This window comes from Stegostoma tigrinum, chromosome 3, assembly GCF_030684315.1.
Source record: "Stegostoma tigrinum isolate sSteTig4 chromosome 3, sSteTig4.hap1, whole genome shotgun sequence".
Classification (NCBI taxonomy): Eukaryota; Metazoa; Chordata; class Chondrichthyes; order Orectolobiformes; family Stegostomatidae; genus Stegostoma; species Stegostoma tigrinum.
The window spans coordinates 131110935-131134204 of NC_081356.1; the positions used below are offsets into that span (position 1 = coordinate 131110935).

Below are 23270 nucleotides of genomic sequence, written 5' to 3' on the forward strand. Positions count from 1 at the left end.
TTATAGTGGATATTAATGGCCAGTCCATCCCCAGAAATGGAAACAGATGTCGAGGAAGGGAAGGGAGCAGGCAGAGATCGACCTGGTGAAAATGAGGGCAGGGTGGAAGTTGGAAGCAAAATCAATGAACTTTTCCAGTTCCGGACAAGAGAAAGAGTGTCGGAGAAAGAGTTGTGGGTGGGGGTCGGGATAAGACTGGAAGAAGGAATGTTCCACAGTCCCGACAAAGACACAGTCATAAATAGGACCCATGAAGGTATTTATGGTCTTACCTGAAGAAAATGAGAGGAGTTAAGAGTTGTTGAGGGTGAGGACATGCTCGGCCAAGTGGACGAGGGTGGTGGTGGAGGATGGAGATGGTTCAGGTCTTTGCTCCAGGAAGAAGTGGAGAGCTCTAGGACCCTCCTGGTGGGAAATGGACATGTAAAGCGATTGCATATCCATGGTATAGAGGACACAGCTGAAAGCTGTAAACTGGAAGTTTTGAAACACTTGTAAGGTGTCAGAGGAACCGGATGTGTGTGGGCAGGGATTGGATCGGGGGAGAAGACTGAGTCAAGGTAGGAAGAGATGAGTTCTGTGGGGCAGGAGCAGGCTGAAACAATGGGTCTGTCTGGGCAGCCTTATTTGTGGATTTTTGGAAGGAAGTACAAGTGGGCTGTGGGAGCAGTGGTGGGAGATTACCAGATGAAATGAATTCAGTTACTGTCGTAGATGCAGTAGCTTGATCTGTCATGGTGGGGTCATGGTCCAGGGCAAGATAGGAGGAGGTATCTGAGAGCTGGTGCTGAGTGTCTGCAAGGTAAAGGTCAGTATGCCAGACTACCACAGCACCACCGTTATTGGCAGGCTTAATAACAAAACCAGATTTAGATCTAAGTGCATGGAGTGCACTCAGTTCAGAGGGAGATAGGTTGGATTTGATGAGGGGTGGGGGGGGGGGGGGGCAGAGAAATTGAGGTGACCAGTATCACGTTGACAGTTCTCAATGAACAGTTGGAATGCAGATAAAAGGCCAGAGGGAGGAGGTACAGGTGGAGGGAGGGTGTTGGAACTGGGCAAAGGCGTCTGTGGGATAGGGAGAGGACTTTTGTCTGAAGAAAATCAGCATGGAGGTTAAGATGGCAAAAAAATGAGCTCAGCGTCATGTTGTCAGAGATAATGGGAACTGCAGATGCTGGAGAATCCAAGATAACAAAGTGTGAAGCTGGATGAACACAGCAGGCCAAGCAGCATCTCAGGAGTGCAAAAGCTGACATTGCGGGCCTAGACCCTTCATCAGAGAGGCTCTGATGAAGGGTCTAGGCCCGAAATGTCAGCTTTTGTGCTCCTGAGATGCTGCTTGGCCTGCTGTGTTCATCCAGCTTCACACTTTGTTATGTCAGCGTCATGTTGTGCCTGAAATTCATTAAGGTGGGGACGCAGAGGAATAGAGCTGGGGCCTTTGCAGATACGGAATGTTCAGCATTGGAGAACGGAATGTTAGAGGGGATGGTGATTGCCTGACAGGAGGTGGGGTTGGGAGAGGGGATGGAGTTGGAGGGAAGGGGAGGAGAAGAAGGTTCCAGAGGGCACTGGGTATGTTTAAGTTGTTGCATCTTGTGGGCTTCAATTCTGGCCTCACCAGTGTCTTGTGCAGTTTCATCCTTATATCCCTACTTCTATATTCCATTTGCCTTCTTAATAACTTACTGCACCTGCAAACCAACTTTTTGTGATTCAGGTACAAGGACACCCAGATCCCAAATGCCTTTACCAATGAAGAAGAGCATTCCACCTGCCTTCCTTAACAACCTCATCCACCTGTACTGCTCCCTTTTGGGGCCTGTGCTCTTTTATGCCAAGATCACTCACTACTTCTACCCCTCTCAGTATATCCCTGTTTATTGTGTATTTTCATTTTACTGTTTGACCTCCCTAAATCCATTACCTCACACTTAGCAGGGTTGAACTCCATCAGCCCCTTTCCTACCCACTCTCCCAACCCATCTATATCATTTTGGAGCTTACATCTATCCTCTATACTGTGCAGTATTGGTCTGATTTTTGTCATGCAAAGTTCCCAATTGGGCCCACCACATTCAAGTCCAAATTGTTAATACATAAAACAAACAGCAAGGGTTCCAACACCTAGCCCTGCAGAGCACCAGTTGAAACACCTTTCCATTTGCAAGGGCAGTCACCTTCAACTTTGTCAACAAAGTCAACTTTGGATCCACTGTTCAATATCGCACGGGCTTTTACTTTTAACCAGTCTGCCACATGGAATTTGGTCAAATGCCTTACTAAACTCCAGCCAACAATAGCCACTGCAATATGCTTATCAATTCTCCTTGTCACTTTCTCAAAGAATTCAATTAAATTCAAAAGGCATGGCCTTCCGTTGTGCTCATGATAATTTACCAAAATCTGCTCGACTCTGGGGCAATTCCGGCAGATTGGAAAGCAGCAAATGTGACTAAAAAAACATGCAGCTATGCAGAGGGATCTGGGTGTCCTTGTACCTGAATCACAAAAAGTTGGTTTGCAGGTGCAGTAGTTATTAAGAAGGCAAATGGAACATTGTCCTTCATTGCTGGAGGGATGGAGTTTTTAAAAATACGGAGGTTGTGCTTTTAAAAACTGTAAAGAAATATTCTGCATGAATCACTTAACAATTGGCTGTTTCTGTTGAGATCATGTCACTTTTTGGACTGCCTGGACTGAGACGAGCACCACGTTCAATCTTTCTGCATTACTTGTTCCCTGCCTCACCTAACTCCCTGTTTTCATCCAACTCCAAAGACCACTCATTCAACCAAGCTGCACTCACAATGTAGTCATAGGCTTGAGACATTTGAATGTCTTTTTTTGCCGACACATATTATCTTATTGCTGAGTAATTCCAGACAAATACCAATTGCATTAAGTAGCTACCTGCCAGGAGATATGTTGGAATAGTATACAATTAGATTGGATCACATGCTTGCTCAGAATATAAAGTAAAAACAGAAAATGCTGGATATACTCAGAATCCATGGAGAGAGAAATCGTTAACCATTTTCATGGTGCTGAGTAGCCAGTCATTGAAGTTCTAAGATTAAGTGTCAGTTTTAATGTTTCCCTTAGCATTGAGTTTTTTTTTATTTTTACAAATTGAGAATGAGATTGCAGGGGAGTCAATTTTCCCTTTGCAAATATTTATCTAATTCCCTTTTGAAAGTTACTATTGAGTCTGGTTTGTCACTATTCCAAGCAGTGCATTGCAAAGTCTAACAACTTGCCATGTTTAAGAAGTTCTCCTCACCTCTACGACGTCTACCAATTATCTTGCTCCATCTCTCCCAAAAAGCTGATATTCCTACTCTAAAGTCAACCAGATCAGTGATGAGCTAAGGACTGGAATTAGAAGCTCTGGATTTCTGAGATGGTAGCTAAACATCTGCAATCTCAGGCTCTTCCAGTAAGTCAGTGACGATGCAGTTTTCATTCTTGCAGGCAGAATGTATCCTAGGTTTATTGTCTAATTGGGGTAACTTGTAAGTGGGGCATTGTAATCGGATCAATAATTTATATAATTTCACATCATTCACTGGTCTGTGCTATTTCAGAGGGGAACTAGTGGTGAAGTATTTGCTTTGTGTGCACTAAATATGTGAACATGTTACTATATGTAAATATTGTTTTGATCACTGAGAAGCTTAAATGGAATTTTTTTCTCCATAGTACTTTTCCTTTGTTGATCCTGCTTTTGCCTTTTCCAGGAGATTGCATGTTCATTTAAGGTGTTGGGGTGGATATTGGTGTGAGGGGTGGTGAAGAATGTTTAAACATGCATTTTTGATTGCCAGAGTTTGAGAAAGACTTGATGGAAACAGCTTTTCCTAGTTAAGATTATTTTTATGTTTGGCTTTTAACATTGTTTGTCAACTCTCCCTTTTGTATAACAAATAGACATGATTTTTTAATGAAATGTTTCTTCAGTAGGTGTCACATGCAACTATGGACTCTCAAAGAAAGCTTACTTATTTAAAAGATCTATCCTTCAGGAAGGAGGCAAGGAAAGTTCAAGAACCTTTTTGTTCTGCTCATATGTCTTCTAATTTTGGGCTCAGTTGCTCCAATACTGAATTCATGGTTTTCGCATCTTGCATTCTGGAAAACAGACTTTTCATCATTTACTCTCATTGCGGCAGATCAGTAAAATTGTCCTTCTATGCACTCTTGCTGTTCATCTTATAGTTTGACTTATGTTTTACTTCTTAACTTGAGATCTTTTAAGTTTGTTGTTTGCACAATGAATGTGTGAGATTCAGGTCTTGCTGAGTTTTAAAATGCTGCTCCCTAAATTTACTTTCCTTGTGTTTTCATTTATGTGATTCCAGTTCTCAAGATCCCATCCAAGATTCTCCCATCAGCTCCGTATCCAGCAGTGATTGTGAAAGTGTTTCTGTCACAACTTGTAGTCTTTCCAGCACGTATACTCCAAGGTAATAGAATCTGAGAAAAAAAGTATGCAGCTGTGAGTAGGCTGAAACCTGTGTTACTGTCTTCGTTTTAATTAGATGCTGCTGGAAAAATCGTCGGTACAGACGGGTTTGTGCGTTGATTTGTGTATTTCTTCCATTGGAATCCTTTTTTTGATTCAGTATTTTCAGGCATGTGTTTACATCTGTAAAGATGTGTAATTGATACCAGGTTGCTGTTTGACAAGTACCAGTCCAAGTCTTTAAGCAAATTTGGGCTGCTTCTTTACTATTAATATTACATTAGCTTGTTCAATTTGTCTGTTACGTTGTTCTTTGTCTGACTTTCTTTCTTTTGTTTTGTATTAAGTATTGTCAAAAATCAATTTCAATTTTGGAATTAGCCATATTTCCTTAGATGGAACCTGCACTTCTTCCATGATCTTACATAAAATGAGAGACAAGGGTGAGGAAGTGCATTTCCTGTAATAAAAACAAAGTGCTGGAGAAGCTCAGCAAATCTGGCATTTTCTCTCTTTATAGATCCTGCCAGACTTGCTGATGTTTTCCAGTAATTTGCTTTAATTTCAGAACTCCAAAATCTGCAGTACTTTGCTTTTATTAGAATATTTCCTAATTTTATTTGAAAGGCACTTTTGAGCTTCAGAAATACTTCCTGGCACTGTGTTCAGTAAGATTGCTTACTCTGCTAGAATTAATTCTACATTGACTCTACCAACATGTATTTTTGCACGTGATATTTGCATTTAAACCTACTTTGAGATGATAATACTTCCAGTAAGTGTACGTTTTTTAAGTTTTGTCTGATTATGAAGTTTGGATCCTTTCCATTTTCAGTACATGAAGTGAACTGTTCAATAGGGAAAGGGAAAATGATTTATTCATTTTGGTTTCACTTTTCTTTGGAATTGATTAAATGTAATTGATTTGCAGTGAGCCTGATGCCAGCTAAGATCATTGATTAAAACTGCCTTTTTTGCCTTCATCACTCATTTTTTTCTAGGCACTAGATATCAAAGAATTAATACTATGTCAAGTCCCATAAATTTTTTTTATTCCTAATCTATGTTAAGATTTTGGACCATTTTTCTGTATTTGGGCCCATATGTAATTATTAAATGTTCCAGATTTCAGTGTAACTTTAGATACAGAGATGTTGCTCCTTCCGTCTCCAATGAAGTGATTTAACCATTTCTTTAATTGCCTAATCTGTGTGAGACTGTATTCCACCCGAGAACTGTAACTAAACCCTGCAGTTCTGGATCTGCACACTCCTGTCACAGGTGCTGTTCACTGAGGCTGGTGGTAGGATGCTTGGAATTTCACATTCTCCTTCTACTATTTGCACTTGGCCTCCTCCCATGCATATTTGTAGTGGTACATGGGCAGTGTTATGACAACTGTGCCAATCACATGGATTAAGACTCAGACTTGGTGGATAATTCAAGGGTTCTACTAATTCATTTTCAGGTTGGTTCCCAGTTCATGGTGTGCAGCATATAACTACCAATAATTCCCTTCACAAATCATCTCAGAATCAACACTGATCATCCTAAAGGCCATAAGGAGTGATGTAGGCAATGGGAAGAATCCTCACGTAGAAGGGCTGAGATTAACTAGCACTACAACAAAGAAGAAGTAGTTTTACTGTGTCTGACTGTGGGCAAACTGACTTGATGCTGCCTGCTTAAATAGACATTCTGTCCCTTAACTAATCACTCAAATTGATGTTGCCAGTTGATCTAGAGATCCTAATGTAATTTTTAATTTTTGTTTCTTCTTTACATTGGTCTTGGCACCAAGTTTTTGGCAATTCTTACATACTATTAACTTTGGTGAAGTGCAATCATACACAAAATGCTTTCTGAAGAAAGACGTAGAACAGTGCGAATTGCTGAATTTTATTTATGTGTATCTTTCTGACTATTGTTAGCTGATGAGAACTGGGGGAGCATTAAATTTTAAAGTTCATTTAATATGTCAGGAAATAGCTCCTCATCTGCTCTTGGTGTGAGACACTGCCTTCCAGAATGGATAAGCTTGGACATTTTTGACTGGAGTGTAGGAGGTTGAAGAATGACCTTATAGAGGTTTATAAAATCGTGAGGGGCATAGGTAAGATGAATAGCAAAAGTCTTTTCCCTGGAGTGAATGAGTTCAAAACTAGGGAGCATATTTTAAGGTGGGAGGAGAAAGATTTGAAAGCGACCCAAGGGGCAACATTTTCCACAGAGAGGGTTGTTCATATGTGGAGTGAACAGCCAGAGGAAGATAGATGCAGGCACAGTAAAATTTAAAATACAGTTTGAATAGGACCCACCCTCTTCTTTCACACCTTAATTTACACCATTTTACATCTTGTTTCTCCTCCCCTTTGTCTTTAGTAGTGGGCCACTACACCATCTGTTCTCTCTTGCCTCCTCCTCCTCTTCGGTCAAAAATGCATTCTCCAGCCCCTTTTAGTTCTGAAGAAGAGTCATACTGGTCTCAAAACATTAAGCCTTTCTCTCTCTACAGATGGTGACAGATTTGCAGTGTTTTTCCATCATTGTTTATGTTGTGTTTACTCCTGAATGTTCTGTAATTATACATTATTGTTTCTGTTTAAATCTATGCATAGTTTAAATACAAAACTCTAAGCACATCTGCAATTCTTCGGAACAGCATATTCTGCAAATTTTCACTATTGCCAACTCAGAATTCTGTCACATAAGCTTTCATTAATTATTTACATCTGCAACCAAACATTTATGTTTTTCCATAGAAACCTGTACAATCTGCAGAATAAATTTACTTGAAATTTGTTGTACTATAATTTTCTAAGTCTTTAAATTATTTTTGTACACTCAGCCACTCTTCACGATACATTAAATAAAAAAAATTCCAGTGATTTGGTATTTAGTTAACCACAATTTTTGACAGGACTGTTGTATTGAGAGTCAAAAAGATTTAATTCTAGTCAGAGCAAATGTGGTTTTCCAATGCTTATAATGAAATGCTATAGAGTTTGTGGCAGTTATGTGGCGCAAAAGTAAAGCAACAAGCTAAAGATGAAGCTTTAATGCAAAACTGGTGTATCACCTCCTAAAAGAGTTATGTTCCATTAGTTTAATGAATGTGATCCATAAATGTAATCATCTTGATAAGGCACTTTGGGCATTAGGCTTCTATTATAGTGTCCAGAGAAAATGGGGTGAAGAGGTCAGTTACTATTGTGCTGTAATGCGTCATTTGCTCATTTACACACGTCTGCAAAATAAATGATATCAAATGTACAATATTTAATTTGGCTGCTCAAATGTTTTTAACTGACCAATAAAGAAGTGTAACAAAATATGAACCCTTTGATTAAGTCAATATACCTTGTTAATAAAATTGGACTTTAGAGTAGGCCACTCAGCCTTGTTTTGCTGTTAAACAAGATAATGTCTGATCTGGTGGTAGTTTCAACTCCACATTCTTGTCTGCTCCCCATAACTCTGGGCTCCCTTGTCTGTTAAATATCTACCTAACTTTGCCTTGAATCAATTCAGTTATCCAGTCCTCCATTACTTTCTGGGGATGTGAATTCCACGCACTCATGACCCTCTAAGGGAAATAAATTCTCCTTATTTCTGCTATTTTCTTGATATGTACTGTCCAGTTCTTGTCTTCTCCCATTAGGTGAAACATTCTGCTGGATCTGCCCTATTGTGTCCCTTCAGGGTCTTCTGTAATATATTACGATCCACTGGGGTAGTGAGCTGCAAGTCAAGCCCTGCTATTCCTGGAGTCATATCAAATGTTAAATGCTTTTTAAAGGTATGCAGTGTATCCCAATTTACCTGACTTTTAATCCAAGATTGATAGAAATTATGGACCAGGTTTCTGTACTAAACAAAAATTACTTATTATTCATAATTAGATTAAAACTGCAGATAAACTGATGTAAATCATTGGCATATAGCACTACAAACAAAAACTTTAATCCTCTTTTAAACTGCTTCCTCCTGTTATGTACACATACATGTACATGCACACACAGGCACAAAGAGACAGACAAATAAGGAAAGTAGATCAGTAGCATTGGAAGCACTTCAGAGAAGGTTCACAGATTAATTCCAGAGATGAGGGTTTGTTTTATGAAGAGAAAAAGAAGAGTTTAAGCCTAACCTCACTAGTTTAGAAGGATGAAAGGAAATGTAATTGAGGTATATAAGATGCTAAAGGAGATTGACAAAGCAGACGTAGAGTGGATATTTCCCCTTGGAAGGCAATCTGGAACATGAGATGATAGTTTTAAGCCATGGGATGGCAGATCCCCTTTCTCAAAGGGAGCCCATGGAATTCACTACCCCAGACTGTGGTGAATGCCGGGTCATGTTGAAGAGTTAATGACAGCAGGCAGGAAAGTGGAGTTGAGGCTGAAATGAGATCAACCATGATCATATTAAATGGCAAAGCAGGCTTAAGGGACTGAATTACCAACTCCTGCTTCTTTTGCTTTTCTAAGACCCTCTGATACAGGCTATCTGGTCCTAGAGATTTGTCAGATGTTAGGTGAAGAAGGGCCACTGGAGATAAAACAATATCTTTGCTTTCTTTCTACAGATGTCAGACTTGCTGAATTTTTCCAGCAATTTCTGTTTATGTTGGGTGAGTTAGCTTTCCTTTATGTTAGTGGTGGTTTTAATTTCTTCCCTAGCTTTCACCTTATTGATTTTGAGTATCCTGTGGAATCTTTCCGAATCTCCCACAATGAAGACAGATACAAAATACTCGTTTAAAGCCTATGCAATTTCATTGTTATGTACAAACAATTCCCCAAACATGCTTTCTGGAGCACTCATACTCATTCTATTCAAATACTTCCAGAATTCCTCTTCTGTTCAGTTGTTAGCTCACTTTCTCTCGTGTATTCTACTTTCTCTCTTTTTAGATGTTAATCATTCTTTGCTGATTCCCAAACACAGATTCTCTGACCTACCACTAACCTTTGTACAATTGCATTGTTTTTATTTCTCTTTAGTACAATCCTTGACTTCCTCTTTCAGACATGTGTCCTTCTCAAAGAGTCTTTGTTTCTCACTGGACGAATTCCTCCACTTTGAATATCTTGGGTGTTATTAATAACCAGAAACTGAAATGGATTACGCATAAACGCAGTGCCTTAGAAAAAACAGAGCAGTAGCTGAGGATTCTAGGTTTGGAGTTTGCCACCTGACTTCCCATTACACCCCACTTGCCTGGATTGATACAGCTACAATAATATTTATACAGCTTTTAATTGTGCCCACTAATTTCTTAAATGGGAAGTAATTGAACACTTTAAATACAAATACACCATGTCCACTAGTTGTCCTTTATCTATTCTACTAGTTGCATCTTCCAAAAATTTCAGTAGATAAGCTAAGCATGGCCATGCTGACTTTGTTTAATTCTCTTACTGCTTTCCAAGTGTTCCGTTATCACATCTTGAATCATAGAATCCCTACAGTGTGGAAACAGGCCCAACAAGTCCACACTGACCCAGACAGTACACCCCCAAACCCACCCCCCCATAACGCACCTAATCTACACTTCCCTCAACACTACTGACAATTTAGCATTGCCAATCCATCCAGCCTGCACATTTCCGGATTGTGGGAGGAAACTGGAGTACCCAGAGGAAACCCATCAGACATGGGAAGGCGTGCAAATTCCACACAGACAGTCAACCAAGGGTGGAATTGAACGCGGGTCCCTCGCACTGTGAGGCAGCAGTGCTAACCACGGAACCACCATGCTGCCCCCATCTTCTATAACACGTGCTAACATGTTCTCCTTTTCTGATGTTAGGCTAACTGGCAACTAGTTTTTTTTTTCAATTTTCTTTCCTCCAATTTTAAATAGTGGGTTACATTTGCTACCCTCCAATCTGTTGGAACTATTCCAGGGACTGTAGAATTTTGGAAGATGACAACAAATGCATCCAGTTTTTCCATGGTTATTTCCTTCAGCATTCTGGGATGCAGATCATCAGTCCTTGGGGACATTTTCTTTATTCATTCACATTGCTGGCTAGCCAGCATTTATTAGCTGGAGATCTGGTTAGCGATACATAGTGAACCTAACGTTATTGGTCCTTCACTGTCTGACATGTAGGATTTGAACTTGTGTCTCAAAGTTAATAGTTAACGCCTTTAATTTGTCGAGCAGCATTTTGTTTTCCTAGTACTGATTTTTTTTTTCCATTCTTCCCTGCCCATAGACACCATCTAACACTTGCAATGTTTGGTTTCTCTCCAACACTGAAGCACAGTAGCAGTACTGTGTACCATCTACCATGTACACTGCAGCAACTCTGCAAGACTGTTTTGACAATGACTTCCAAACCCATAAACTCTGCAACCTGGACAGACCAGGTCAACAGATACATGAAAATGCCACCACCTCCAAGCTGTATACCATCCTGACTTGGAATTACATTACTATTTGTTTAATGTAACTAGATCAGAATCCTGGAACTCCCTTCAAGGAGGACAGTGGATATCCTTGCATTACATGGACTGCAGCTGTTAAAAGTGTTAAACTGCCACCTTTCCGAGGGCAGTTGAGATTGGGAAATAAACTTTAGCTTAGCCAGTGACGACCACATCCCAAAAATGAACTTTTCATAAAGTTGGTAAGATAGGTAAATAAAAGCTTGATTGAAGAGATATTTTTAAAGCATATTTAAAGGAGAGTGTGAGTTAATTAGATTAGATTCCCTGCAGTGTGGAAACAGGCCCTTCGGCCCAACAAGTCCACACCGCCCCTTGTAGCATACCACCCGGACCCATCCCCCTATAACCCACACACTCCTGAACACTACAGATAATTTAGCATGGCCCGATCCACCTAGCCTGCACATCTTTGGACTGTTGGATGAAACCAGAGCACCCGGAGGAAACCCACGCAGACATGGGGAGAATGTGCAAACTCCACACAGACAGTTACCTGAGGTTGGAATTGAACCCGGGTCCCTGGCGCGATGAGGCGATATTGGGGTGGAGAGATCTTGGAGTGTTTTTGGCCTTGGAAATGTTACTGAGATGAGATGAGGAGAAGCTGTGAAGCTTGAAAGCAACATTGAGAATTTTTTAAAAGTTGTGGCATTGCTGAATTGCAAGTTGGTGAGCACTGCAGTGTGAGTGAACCAGAATTGCTTAAGAAAACTAGTTATTAAGAGTTATAAAGTGGAGGTTGACCACTCCCCGTGAATTAAAATCCAAAGAAGAGTGGTCCGCCCTATAATCTCTTAAAAAGGTGTGTGAAAAGTGATGTAACCTCCCTCTCAGCAACCTCTAGTAGTTGAATAAAATAAACCCCTGCTACTCACTTTACAGTCAACAAATAACAATTTATTTATCCGACTCAACAGTGAACAAATTAACTAAACTATTAACAAACCAAATAAACCCCCTTCTAACAACTATTTTTGAATAAAACAAGATTCTAATAGTATGCTGTTCCAATAAATAAAGACCCCTTATATTAAAGAAACATAGAATTTAGTCCCTCGAAATTACAGCCAGGTTATATGTCTTCCAGAATGTTCTATGCTTTGTGTCAAATATTCTGTCAAGAATGCCTTCTTGTCCAACTGCCCTCTTCTTTTATACCATTGATGACATATCAATTTCTTCCGATAGAATTGGTCCCTATATTGTCAGAACTGTCAGGTTTAAATTTAATTTTTTTTTGTATCTCAGTGCCTTGTTCAATTTAATTAGCTAAATTCAAAACTTGTTGTCTTGATAACAAAACAAAACTTCTGCTTGGCCCACTACCTGTGCGGCCTTTTGATGCAATTATTTCAATTCAGGTGCTGTCAGTGCTGTTGCAAAATTTCAAGCTGGTCGCCGACATCCTTTTTAAATCTCTAAGCATGGAAAAAGCACATCATCTTTTAATGAGGCTTTGCACTATTTTTCCACCTAGCATTTTATAAACACCAAGCTCTTAACTGCCTGTTCCCAGTCCACAAGTATTCTACCCAACTTGGTAACATAAGGTTGATTTGAATATTCTTTTGGAATATATGCATTGCTCAAATTTTCTATTCAGGCTCCTCTTCTTTAAGTTGCTTAGGTGTCCTCACCTTTTGGTGAATGGTTTGAAACATTTACAGAAACAAATGTACTAGGAGGCGTATTCGGCATTTTCTTTTTTTAAAATTGTAAACATAATCTGATTATTTGCCTCGTGGTTTTTAATATCTGGTCTTTTCAGCTCAGCCAATGTTAACAAATGCTGTGTTTTTACAGCCCTGTTGGCAGTCTCACAAGTTCTTACACTTCCGAGGATGTAGATCAAGAGGAAATCCAACTCGCACTTTTGGCTGCCAAAGTTGCTACGAGAGAAAAGATTAGAGCCCGTTTCCATAGCAGCAATGATCTTATTCACAGGCTTTTCGTGTGTATTGCAGGTATCTGTATTCTTTAATTTCAAGTTAAAAGAATTGCCTGCTTTGCCTCTTTCTGCGCTGTTGTCTATTGTGGAAATATTTAATGTTAGTTAATTGCTGGGTGAAACAGTCTGTCAAATTCCTAATATTTTAATGTGAGTGTCCTAAGAAACAACAAGTCGCGGTTTAACTTGATAAACATTCAACAATGTTGTTGCCGTTGACTATCCCTAATTTTGAGGTTTACGTCCTATTGGGTATGGATTCCTGTTACGGGTCCTCATGACTCAAGAGGCCAATTTTTTGACCCCAGACCTTTGGCAAATGGCACGGGATGTCCCTGAGGTAGTGGGATCTGGAGTATAGGATTTGCTTCCTTATTTTCTTTTCTCTATCATTACTCTGCTATGCAGCTTGACAGATAAGTTGCCCCAGTTTTAAGCAATTAGTAGCAGGCTCTTCCAACTGATTAATATTAATGCTGCCATATCTCAGAAATTCGGGCACAGAGTGTCTTTAGTTGTTTTTTGTCCTTCCCTGGAATATTGACCATTTGAGAGTTTAGAAAACAGGACCTGGCAATGAGAAGCCATTTTCAATCATGCAGCGGCCCAGTCCATCTTGGTTGATTTTGAAGGAGCTTTGCCTGAATCTTCGGAAGTGGTTTCAAGGACGTAGATATTTGTTCAGTGGTTTCTCCACTCAGTCTGAAGGATGAGACTTTGACTTTATTGATGGAATTTCTCTTGCATTCATGTGTCACTGCTGCAAAGTTAGCTTCTCAAAATGATAACCCACTATTCTATGTTTCATTCTGGTAGACTACCTTTTCATTATCCCTTTGAAAGCTTTCCTTCTTAGTATTTATTTTTTTGAAATCTTTTGTCCCATTCTTCTCTTTTTCATACCAGTAATATTTACTTACGTGCTCCACATCTTTGGATCAAATGGGTTCATGAAATTATCCAGCCAATATGAAGCACTTAACAGTTCAGTTAAGTAACCTCATGAGGAACTGTCCCTTGAAAATGTTGATGGATGTGTTTGTCAGAAAGAACATGACCTGATATAATTAAATGAGCAATTGGAGCCAAAGCTGACTATTTGCCCTTTGTGCCTGCACCACCATTTAGAAGGATCATTGTTGGTCTTCTCTGTCAGCACCACTTTCCTGCTGTGTCCACATAACCCTGATTCCCGTCGTGACCAAAACTACTGTTGGTATGTTTTTATCTTGAATATATTCACTGAGTTTGTACAGCTTCCTTGGAGTGATGAATTGCAAAAATTCACCATCCTTTTAAGTCAAGCAGTTTTTCTCATCTCTGTCCAAAATGGCCCAATCCTTATTTTTAGACTCCCCACCCAGAAGGATCCATTTAGCATCTACCTTGTACAACCAATTCATTTATCTTTTTAATTAGATCATCTGATTCACCTAAATTTTGAAATAAGCCAAGTTTACCACACGTATATCACTACCCTATCTTTATAGCTCTCCTCTTTCTGCCTCAAGTGTTGTATGCTTTAATTGGTCTGTTAAGTAAAATAGATTATACATATTCAAATTTCTTGTTTCTCCAATAATTACCCTTATTTTATCGAAATTGAATCTTATACCCCAGACTTTCCTTTGTGATCTGCCAAAAATAGCAATTATAAACATTTGTATGAAAGTGAACTGTTTACGCCCATTTTCCCAAGTCCATGTGTTAGTGTAATTTCAAGCTTGGACAGATGGATAGAGCAGATGCATAACAGTGTGGAGTTCCCTACAAGTTGAGTATAAAGATCTCAGGATGATAAGAGGTTGGTGTCACAATAAGAGATTAGAATGCTGTAAACTTGTGGAGATTCTTGGGAGGCAACTCAAATCCATAACCTTTGCCAAAGTTGAAAGAATAAAGATTTAACGAAATGGAAGGAAGAGTCTGACGTTTGTGATCAAGCAGCCCTACACTCTGGCTGTTGAAGTGGAGGTGTTGTTAACTGAGGTGGGTTGGCCACCATGGTACTCTTCCCAACAATAAGACTGCTGAGAGAGGGGTGGAACTAAGCTTCAGCAATTCCCATCATTTTATGTATCACCATTATACTGCAGATCTATAGTCTATCTGATCAACCTCTGAGGGATAGTCCTCATGGTTTTGTCTAGGGTCTGTGGAAGTAATTGACACTTTTACAGATATGGCTGCTGCTCAGTAGTTGAAAGAAGCCCATCTCCTTGCATCATGCTGTGGAACTGAGAGCAGGGCATGTTGGGAGTACTGCACTTCCAATGGAAATAGCCAGTACTGCACTTGATGTGGTATTCACTGCTCTAAATAGCACTATTGGGGTCTACTATTGCAGCTTTCTTTTGGAAGTAGTGCCTTGATCCAGCAAATCCTCTTTCAAAGTAGATTTTCACCTGTATCTGCAGAAGCGATTGCCAGGAGACCAAGTACATATCGTGTATGGAGCTGCCTAATGTGAGCTATCTTTCATGGACCTTTTGATAATTTCTTTCCTTCAGCTGCTTTCTAATAGGCCATCTAATTTTTTTTCACATTTTACTGTGCAGTACCTTTACACTTTTGCATAGTTACAATGCGGTATCATTACTGGGGGAAATGAGCATGGCCAAGATGTTCCTTTCTGGTTGTTGCAGATTATGCAGGTGCACTCATACCTGACAAGTAGCCAGAAAGTGGGATAAATCCAATTTGGCCAATTACTATTTCACCAATCTTCTATCAATCATCAGGAAAATGATCAGACTGTTGTTGTTAAGTACCACTCAATCAACAATAACCTGTTCATTGATGCTCCGTTGGGGTTCCATCAAGGCCGCATAGTTGCAGCCATCTGGACAAAGAGCTGAACTCTAGAGGCAGCATCTGACTGACTGTGGCATTAGGAGGTCTGAGCAAAGTTGAACTGGTTTGAGGGAGCTGTCCACTCATTGGAGATATACCTAGCACGAATGAAGATGACTATAGGTTTTGGAGGTTAATCATCTCAGTTTGGGCATGGTTCTGTAGATGTTCCTCAGAGTAGAATCTCGACCCAGCCAGCTTAAGCTGTCTCATCAATGACCTTCCCTCCATTCTAAGGTCAAATGTTCACTGATGATTGTATAAAGTCCTATATTTGAGATTGCTCAAGTACTGAAAGCTGAGTCACAGGTAGGTGGCTGGTGAAGACAGCTTGCCTTTATTGGTCAGTGCATTGAGTATAGGAGTTGGGGAGGTCAAGTTGCAGCTGTACTGGAGATTGGTTCAGCCACTTTTAGAGTATTGTGAGCAGTTCTGGTCTCCCTGCTTTTGGAAGGATGTTGTGAAATTTGAAAGGGTTCAGAAAAGATTTAAAAGGATGTTGCCGAGGCTGAAGAGTTTGTGCCATAGGGAGAGGCTGAATAGGCTGGGGCTAGTTTTCCTGCAGTGTTGAAGGCTGAGGGGTGACCTTTATAGAGGTTTATAAAGTCATGAGGGGCATGAATTGGGTAAATAGGCAAGGTCTTTTCCCCGGGCTGGAGGAGTCCAAAACTAGAGGTCATAGGTTTAAAGTCAGAGGGGAAAGATATAAAAGGGACCTAAGGGACAACGTTTTCATGCAGAGGGTACTGCGTGTATGGAATGAGCTGCCAGAGGAAGTGATGGAGACTGGTACAAATGCAACATTTAAAAGGCATCTGGATGGGTATATGAATAGGAACGGTTTAGAGGGATGTGGGCCAAATGCTGGCAAATGGGGCTAGATTTTTAGGATGTCTGCTCTGCATGAACAAATTGAACTGAAGGGTCTGTTCCCGTGCTATGTATTTCTGTGACTCTGTGACCCTACTGGAGGAAGGAACGAACAATTTTAGTTCTTTGAGAAGGTGACCAAACAGGTGGATGAGGATAAAGCGGTTGATGTGGTGTCTATGGATTTTAGTAAAGCGTTTGATAAGGTTTCCCACAGTAGGCTATTGCATAAAATATGGAGTCATGGTTTGAGGGTGATTTAGCAGTTTGGATCAAATATTGGCTAGTTGGAAGAAGACAGAGGGTGGTGGTTGATGGGAAATGTTCATCCTGGAGTTCGGTTACTCGTGGTGTACCGCAAGGATCTGTTTTGGGGCCACTGCTGTTTGTCATTTTTATAAAAGACCTGGATAAGGGCATAGAAGGATGGGTTAGTAAATTTGCAGATGACACTAAAGTCGGTGGAGTTGTGGACAATGTGGATAGTACTGGGGTAATGGTAAGATTCTTGGTAGTGTGGATGAGCAGAGAGATCTCGGTGTTCCTGTACATAGATCCCTGAAAGTTGCCACCCAGGTTGACAGAGCTGTTAAGAAGGCGTACGGTGTGTTGAGTTTTATTGGTAGGGGGATTGAGTTTCGGAGCCACGAGGTCATGTTGCAGCTTCAAAACTCTGGTGCGTCCACACTTGGAGTATTGCTTACAGTTCTGGTCGCCGCATTATAGGAAGGATGTGGAAGCATTGGAAAGGGTGCAGAGGAGATGTACCAGGATGTTGCCTGGTATGGAGGGAAGGTCTTATGAGAAAAGGCTGAGGGACTTGAGACTGTTTTCGTTAGAGAGAAGAAGGTTAACAGGTGACCTAATAGAGACATGCAAGATGATCAGAGGATTAGATAGGGTGGACAATGAGAGCCTTTTTCCTCAGATGGAGATGGCTAGCAAGAGGGGACATAGCTTTAAATCGAGGGGTGATAGATATGAGACAGCTGTCAGCGGTAGATTCTTTCTCAGAGAGTAGTAAGGGCGTGGAATGCCCAGCCTGCAACAGTAGTAGACTCGCCAAGTTTAAGGGCATTTAAATGGTCTTCAGTTTGGTTTCACAGGTCTGTGCAACATCGACTGTACTGCGCTGTAGTGTTCTATGTTCTGTGTTCTGATGTAGGAAGACTTGGATAATATACAAGCTTGGGATGATAAGTGACAAGTAACACAAATGCCAGGTAATAACAAGAGAGACTGACCATCTCCTCTTAACATTCATTATCATCGAATGCTCCACTGTCAAAATCTTGGGAGTTACCATTGACTAGAAATCAATGAAGCCAAAAATACTGCATCTACAAGTGTAGGGGAGGAACTGGAAATTCTGATGAATAACGCATCCTGTCTCTTGAAAGCTTATCCACAACATGTAAGCCACAAGTCAGGAGTGGAATGGAATACACTTAGCTTGCCAGATGAGCGCAACTCCAAAAACTACTGAAGGAGCTTGAAGCTTCAGGACAAAGCAATCCATTTGATGAGCACTCCCCTCCTCCATCTTAAATATTCCCTTCTTGACTGGTGTGAGATGGTAGAGTAGGCACCACCTCCAAGATGCACTAGACTAACACACCAAGGCTCTTTCAACAGCGCTTTCCAATCCCACACCTCTACCACCTAGGAGGACAAAGACAGAAGATTCTGGGGTGGCCCTCATCTGTACGTTCCTGTCCAAGTCGCAGCATCCTGACTTGGAACTAGATGAGTATTTCTTCCCTGGGTCAAAAATCCTGAATCACACTTCCTCGCAGCATTGTGAGTATATCAGCATCTCTCAGACTACAGTGGTTGAAGAACCCTGCTTACCACCACCTTTTATGAGGGCAAAGAATGGAGATCAAGCTTTTCTCATTCATTGGACAAATCAATTTTAAAAGTAACTTCTGTGGCATTTTAACCCCTTGAGAAAATGAATTCATAGAGGTTTAGCCCAGTGTGTGTGTGATATCAAAATTTAAACTGCGAGATATTGTTACATCTGAACTTCCAAATAGTAAAACTCAGTGGTTAAACAAGTAGCTGGAATAGGCCATTCAACTCCTTGATATGTTGCATTATTCAATAAAATCATGGCTGAGCAGATACATCATACTGCCTTCTCCTGCACTTGTCCATTGCTTACCATTGCCTTTAGGATAAACAGTGACTGCCTTCTTAGGATAGACACGTGGTGGGATGCTGGTGTGGTGCAGTCAAGGTATGCTTCTCCACTGACAGCATATCCAGGCCATTGTATTAATGGACTCATTGGCCAATGTCATAGGTAGAAAAATATTTTTAAAAAATAAAGATAATTATGCTTATGAGGTATGGTGTGGCAGTTAAATCAGATGTTTTCCCCTGCTTTTTCATGTTTGATTTCAGGTGAAGCATTGAACAAAAGAAATTGGAACAAGAGTAGGCTATTCCGCTCCTCAAACCTGTCCTGCCATCAACAAGATGGTGACGGGTCTGCTCCAGGCCTCGACTTCTCTTTTGTACCAGCTCAGCATAACCCCCAATTCCTCGATATTTCAAAAATCAGTCTATATCTTCGTTAAATCCTGTCTGGGGTAGAGAATTCCAGACAATCACTTCTCAGTTTGAAGAAATTCCTTTCCATCTCATTTTTAAATGAGTATACCCTTATTCTATAACTATGTTCCCTAGTTTGAGAATCCCCAACTAATGGAAATGTTTACTCAACATTTATCCTGTCAAGTTCCCTCAAAATCCCCTATATTTAGCAAGATCACCCTAGTTCCCCTAAATTTGAATGAATGAAAGCCTAACCTGTTTAACCATTCTTGATAAGCCAACCCCTTCATCCCAGGGGTCCACATGGTTAAAACTCTTTTAACTGCCTTCATTGTTGGGGTATCATTTTTTAAAATATGGGGACTGAAACTAGACATCCCTTTTTTTTAAAAAACCCCAAGTAATAAAAAAAATCTGTTTGCCACTTTAGCTATTTACTGTACTTGCAATATGTTTTGTTTTAATGCAGAAGACACCCAGATTCTTCACTGCTGCACTGTTCTGGTGTCTCTTCCTATTTAAGTAACAGTCTACCTTTTGAATCTTCCTACCAAAATGCATGACCTCACACTTCAGCATTACATTCCATCTGCTAGGTTTTTAACCACTTTCTCAACTTATCTATAACCACTTGCAGTTTCTTTGTCATCATCGCAATCAGATTCAGTGTCTCCATAGTTTACAGCAGGTCCGTGAGTAGAAAATTATATATGCTTTGATTTTATAAACAAAATCTCTCTATCAACATCATAGGTGTTGCTGATCAGCTACAGACTAACTATGCAAGTGACCTGCGAAGCATTCTTAAAACCCTATTCGAGGTCATGGCGACCAAGTTACAATATGAGGGCAGCAGGATAGAAAAGAAAGGTAATGAGCTAATTTTGGGTCTGGACTTGTTTCTGAAACATTAACTTGTCTCTATTCTGCACTGATGCTTACTGAACTGCAAAATGTTCTTCAATTCCGATGTTTAGCTACATAGTATATTGTTAAATCTATTTCCTTTGTACTCCAGCAGTGGCTATTGTAAACAAGGGATTTTTAAATCTCTAATTGACTTTATTTTCGGATTGTAAGCAATTTACATCAATATTAAAACAAATTTAAGGTTCAGTTAAACTTTTTTTAATCTGCAAAAATGACTCTAACAGAAAGCTAAGTGGTTAGAATCTGGCGACAGTTGGTGAATTACCGAAACGTCAGCTTTTGTGCTCCTGAGATGCTGCTGGGCCTGCTGTGTTCATCCAGCCTCACGTTATTATCTTGGATTCTCCAGCATCTGCAGTCCCCATTATCTCTACGACAAAAGTCCTATGGTTTTAGCCTTGCATAAACTCATTCTAGAGGGTAGGTTCATTAAGTGGGCTGATCAGTCTGGGACACTACCAGTAATGAGTCAAATTCCCACAGGGAGAAAGCATTTTGTTGAAATTTAGTGTGTTGCAATGTGAGAAATCTCTCTTTTCCAATTGTCCTAAGGATGCTGAGGAAATTTTGAGCACTACACAATGGCATTCACTTCTTCTGCAAATCTTGTCTGAATGTGCAATATCAAGTTACTTCACTGTAAAGAGATTGCCTTGAAGATTTTATTTTTGAGAACTTCACCTAATTCCCCACATATGATTCAGGTAACAAAGTGCAATAGTGATGGACAGCAATTGCAAGAAAATAAGGACGAGAGAATGCTCTTTTTAGCCCTTTCTGGTCTCCAAACACAAACTACAATTAAATAAGTAGAGATAACAAGTTGTAGAGCTGGATGAACACAGCAGGCCAAGCAGCATCAGAGGACAGAAAGTTTTCTGAAGAAGGGTCGAGGCCCGAAACGTCAGCTTTCCTGCTGCTCTGATTCTGCTTGGCTTGCTGTGTTCATCCAGCTGTACACCTTGTTATCTCAGATTCTCCAGCATCTGCAGTTCCTACTATCTCTGAATTAAATAAGTAACTTGTTTTTTTTTATAAAAAACAATGTTAATTAACCGTATTGAGTTTCTTTCACCTAAAAGAAGAAAAATGGTAGTCTTATATTTCTGTTCTGCCTGGAGAATGTGCCAAAGAACTTTGAAGACAATGAACTGCTTTGTATGTGTAGTCATTGTTGTAATGTCGGAAGTATGGCAGCAGATTTGCACAGAGTGAGATTCCACAAAGAGCATTCTTTCTAAATTCGTTCATGGAATGTGAGCATTACTGGTTACACCAGTATTTATTGCTCATCCCTAATTGCCCAGAGGGCAGTTAAAAGTCAACCACATTGTTGTGAGACTGGAGTCATGTGTAGGCCAGACCAAGTAAAGATGACAGTTTCTTTCCCTAAAGGACATTAGTGAACCAGATGGTTTTTTCTGACAATGGACAATGGTTTCATAATCATCATTAGACTTAATTCCAGATTTTCATGCACCATTGTGGGATTTGAACCCACATTCCCGGAATATTACCTAGGTCACTGGATTATTAGTCCAGCAATAAAACCACTAGTCCATTGCCTCCTTTGTAATAACCAGATAATCTGTTCCTGCGATGTTTGAATGATACATATCAGTCAGGACACTAAGGAGAGTGCTCCTGCTCTTTTTTTGAAACAGTGTCTTTGGATCTTTTGCAAGCATCTGAGACTGGGGCTAAGTTTAACATTCTGCCCGAAAGATGGCAGCTGTGACAGGACAGTACTCCATTTGTATTTGACTACCAATCTAAATGTCTCTGTTCAAGTCTGGAAGTAGGACCTGAACCCAGACCCTTCATATTTGAGAACCGAGTTCACCTGGGCTATATCTGACACTAATTGCAGTTTGCTTGCATGATTACCAGCAAGAAGGCCTGAGTTGCTGAGTAAAAAAGGTGAAGGTTAAATCAGTACAGTTTTAGGCCATAGGTCTGCTGCCATTAGAAAAAGATGACTAGTACTGGTTTAGTCTGAGGGTCATCGTGCCTCAGGCGAGGGGAGAGGTTTAGAAGGAGAGCCCTTCATGGTAACATCAGCCGGTGCTAGAGTTAAACCCGTGCCATTGGTGTCACTGTGCATCGCAAACTGGCCATCCAGGTAAGGGCAGCAGTGAAAACCTGTTCTGTAATTGAGTATGTGAGTATAAAAGCCATTAGTTGTGTTTACAAGTGTGATTGCGTTTGCTCCAATACCATTGGCTTCTTTGTTTCAGGTGACCAGACATTGAGAAGTCCTGCACTTGAAGATTGTGCTTTATGCCGGGAAAGTGTGTCTGCCTCTGAACTGGCTGACAAGACAAGAGATGAGGACCTTGAAGGTGAAGTATTAATCACTTCTTAATATTGTATTAACATTTGGAATTGGATAAATCGCTGCCTTAAAACATTGAACATTGTGTGAATTGATTTTCTTTGAAGTGCATTTCATTTATCCAAACGTCTTTTGGTTTTTAAAAAAAGATTGTTATGTGTTGAGGGAGGGACAATTCAATAGCCCTTCAAAATCAGTCAGGAATTGCTTGGCAATTTGAGTTAATAGTTGAAGTTCAGGACAAAACCAAATCTTGTATGCAGAAGTATCTAAATTGTGGGTCTTCTTCAGAGGAAGGGTCACTGGATCCAAAACATTATCACTGAATCCGCAGTTCTTTCAGTTTTTCAGGGTTGTTTTGATGATTAATCAGCAATCTGGCTCATTCATTGAATTGGGGGACATAGAACTGTTATTTAAATTGCATCACCAGGTAAGCCAATAACTCCAGCTTAGTAAGCTTTGAGAAGCTTACTGGTACGTTGTGCTGTTGGGTTGGGTAGTTGTAAGCCAGACTCTTGTGAAATTGCGCGAGCTGGAGGAAATTATAGAGTGTGGTGTGTCTGTTATGCTTAGCTGTTGATACCTGTGCTTGGAGAAAGGATAATAGAGGAAGATTGTACTCTAAGTTGACAAACAGTTCTATCTGTATGGATCAATTTTGAGACTTAAATAGAAAATTCAGTGAAAGAATTTCCGTGCAGGTGATACTGGAAAGTCAAAAGTGCTTTTTTTTTGTTTTTTTTCATACACGACTCAAAGTTTATTTGCAGCATGAGAAAGGTAGAAAGTCAAACTAAACTTTGTTAACCTTTGACCATTAAGTGTGTGTGTAGCCTTTG

General features: G+C 40.2%; 1 protein-coding gene across 3 annotated transcripts in view; it reads left to right on the forward strand.

The window, feature by feature from the left end:
- The window catches only part of zfyve28 (zinc finger, FYVE domain containing 28), a 202988-nt gene that overhangs the window by 156408 nt on the left and 23310 nt on the right, over positions 1-23270 (forward strand). For all 3 annotated transcript variants that reach the window (XM_048527089.2, XM_048527088.2, XM_048527090.2), the window contains 4 exons: positions 4365-4469; positions 12734-12894; positions 19917-20033; positions 22331-22435. In XM_048527089.2, coding sequence (XP_048383046.1) covers positions 4365-4469; positions 12734-12894; positions 19917-20033; positions 22331-22435 — 488 coding nt within the window. The remainder of the gene's footprint in view (positions 1-4364; positions 4470-12733; positions 12895-19916; positions 20034-22330; positions 22436-23270) is intronic.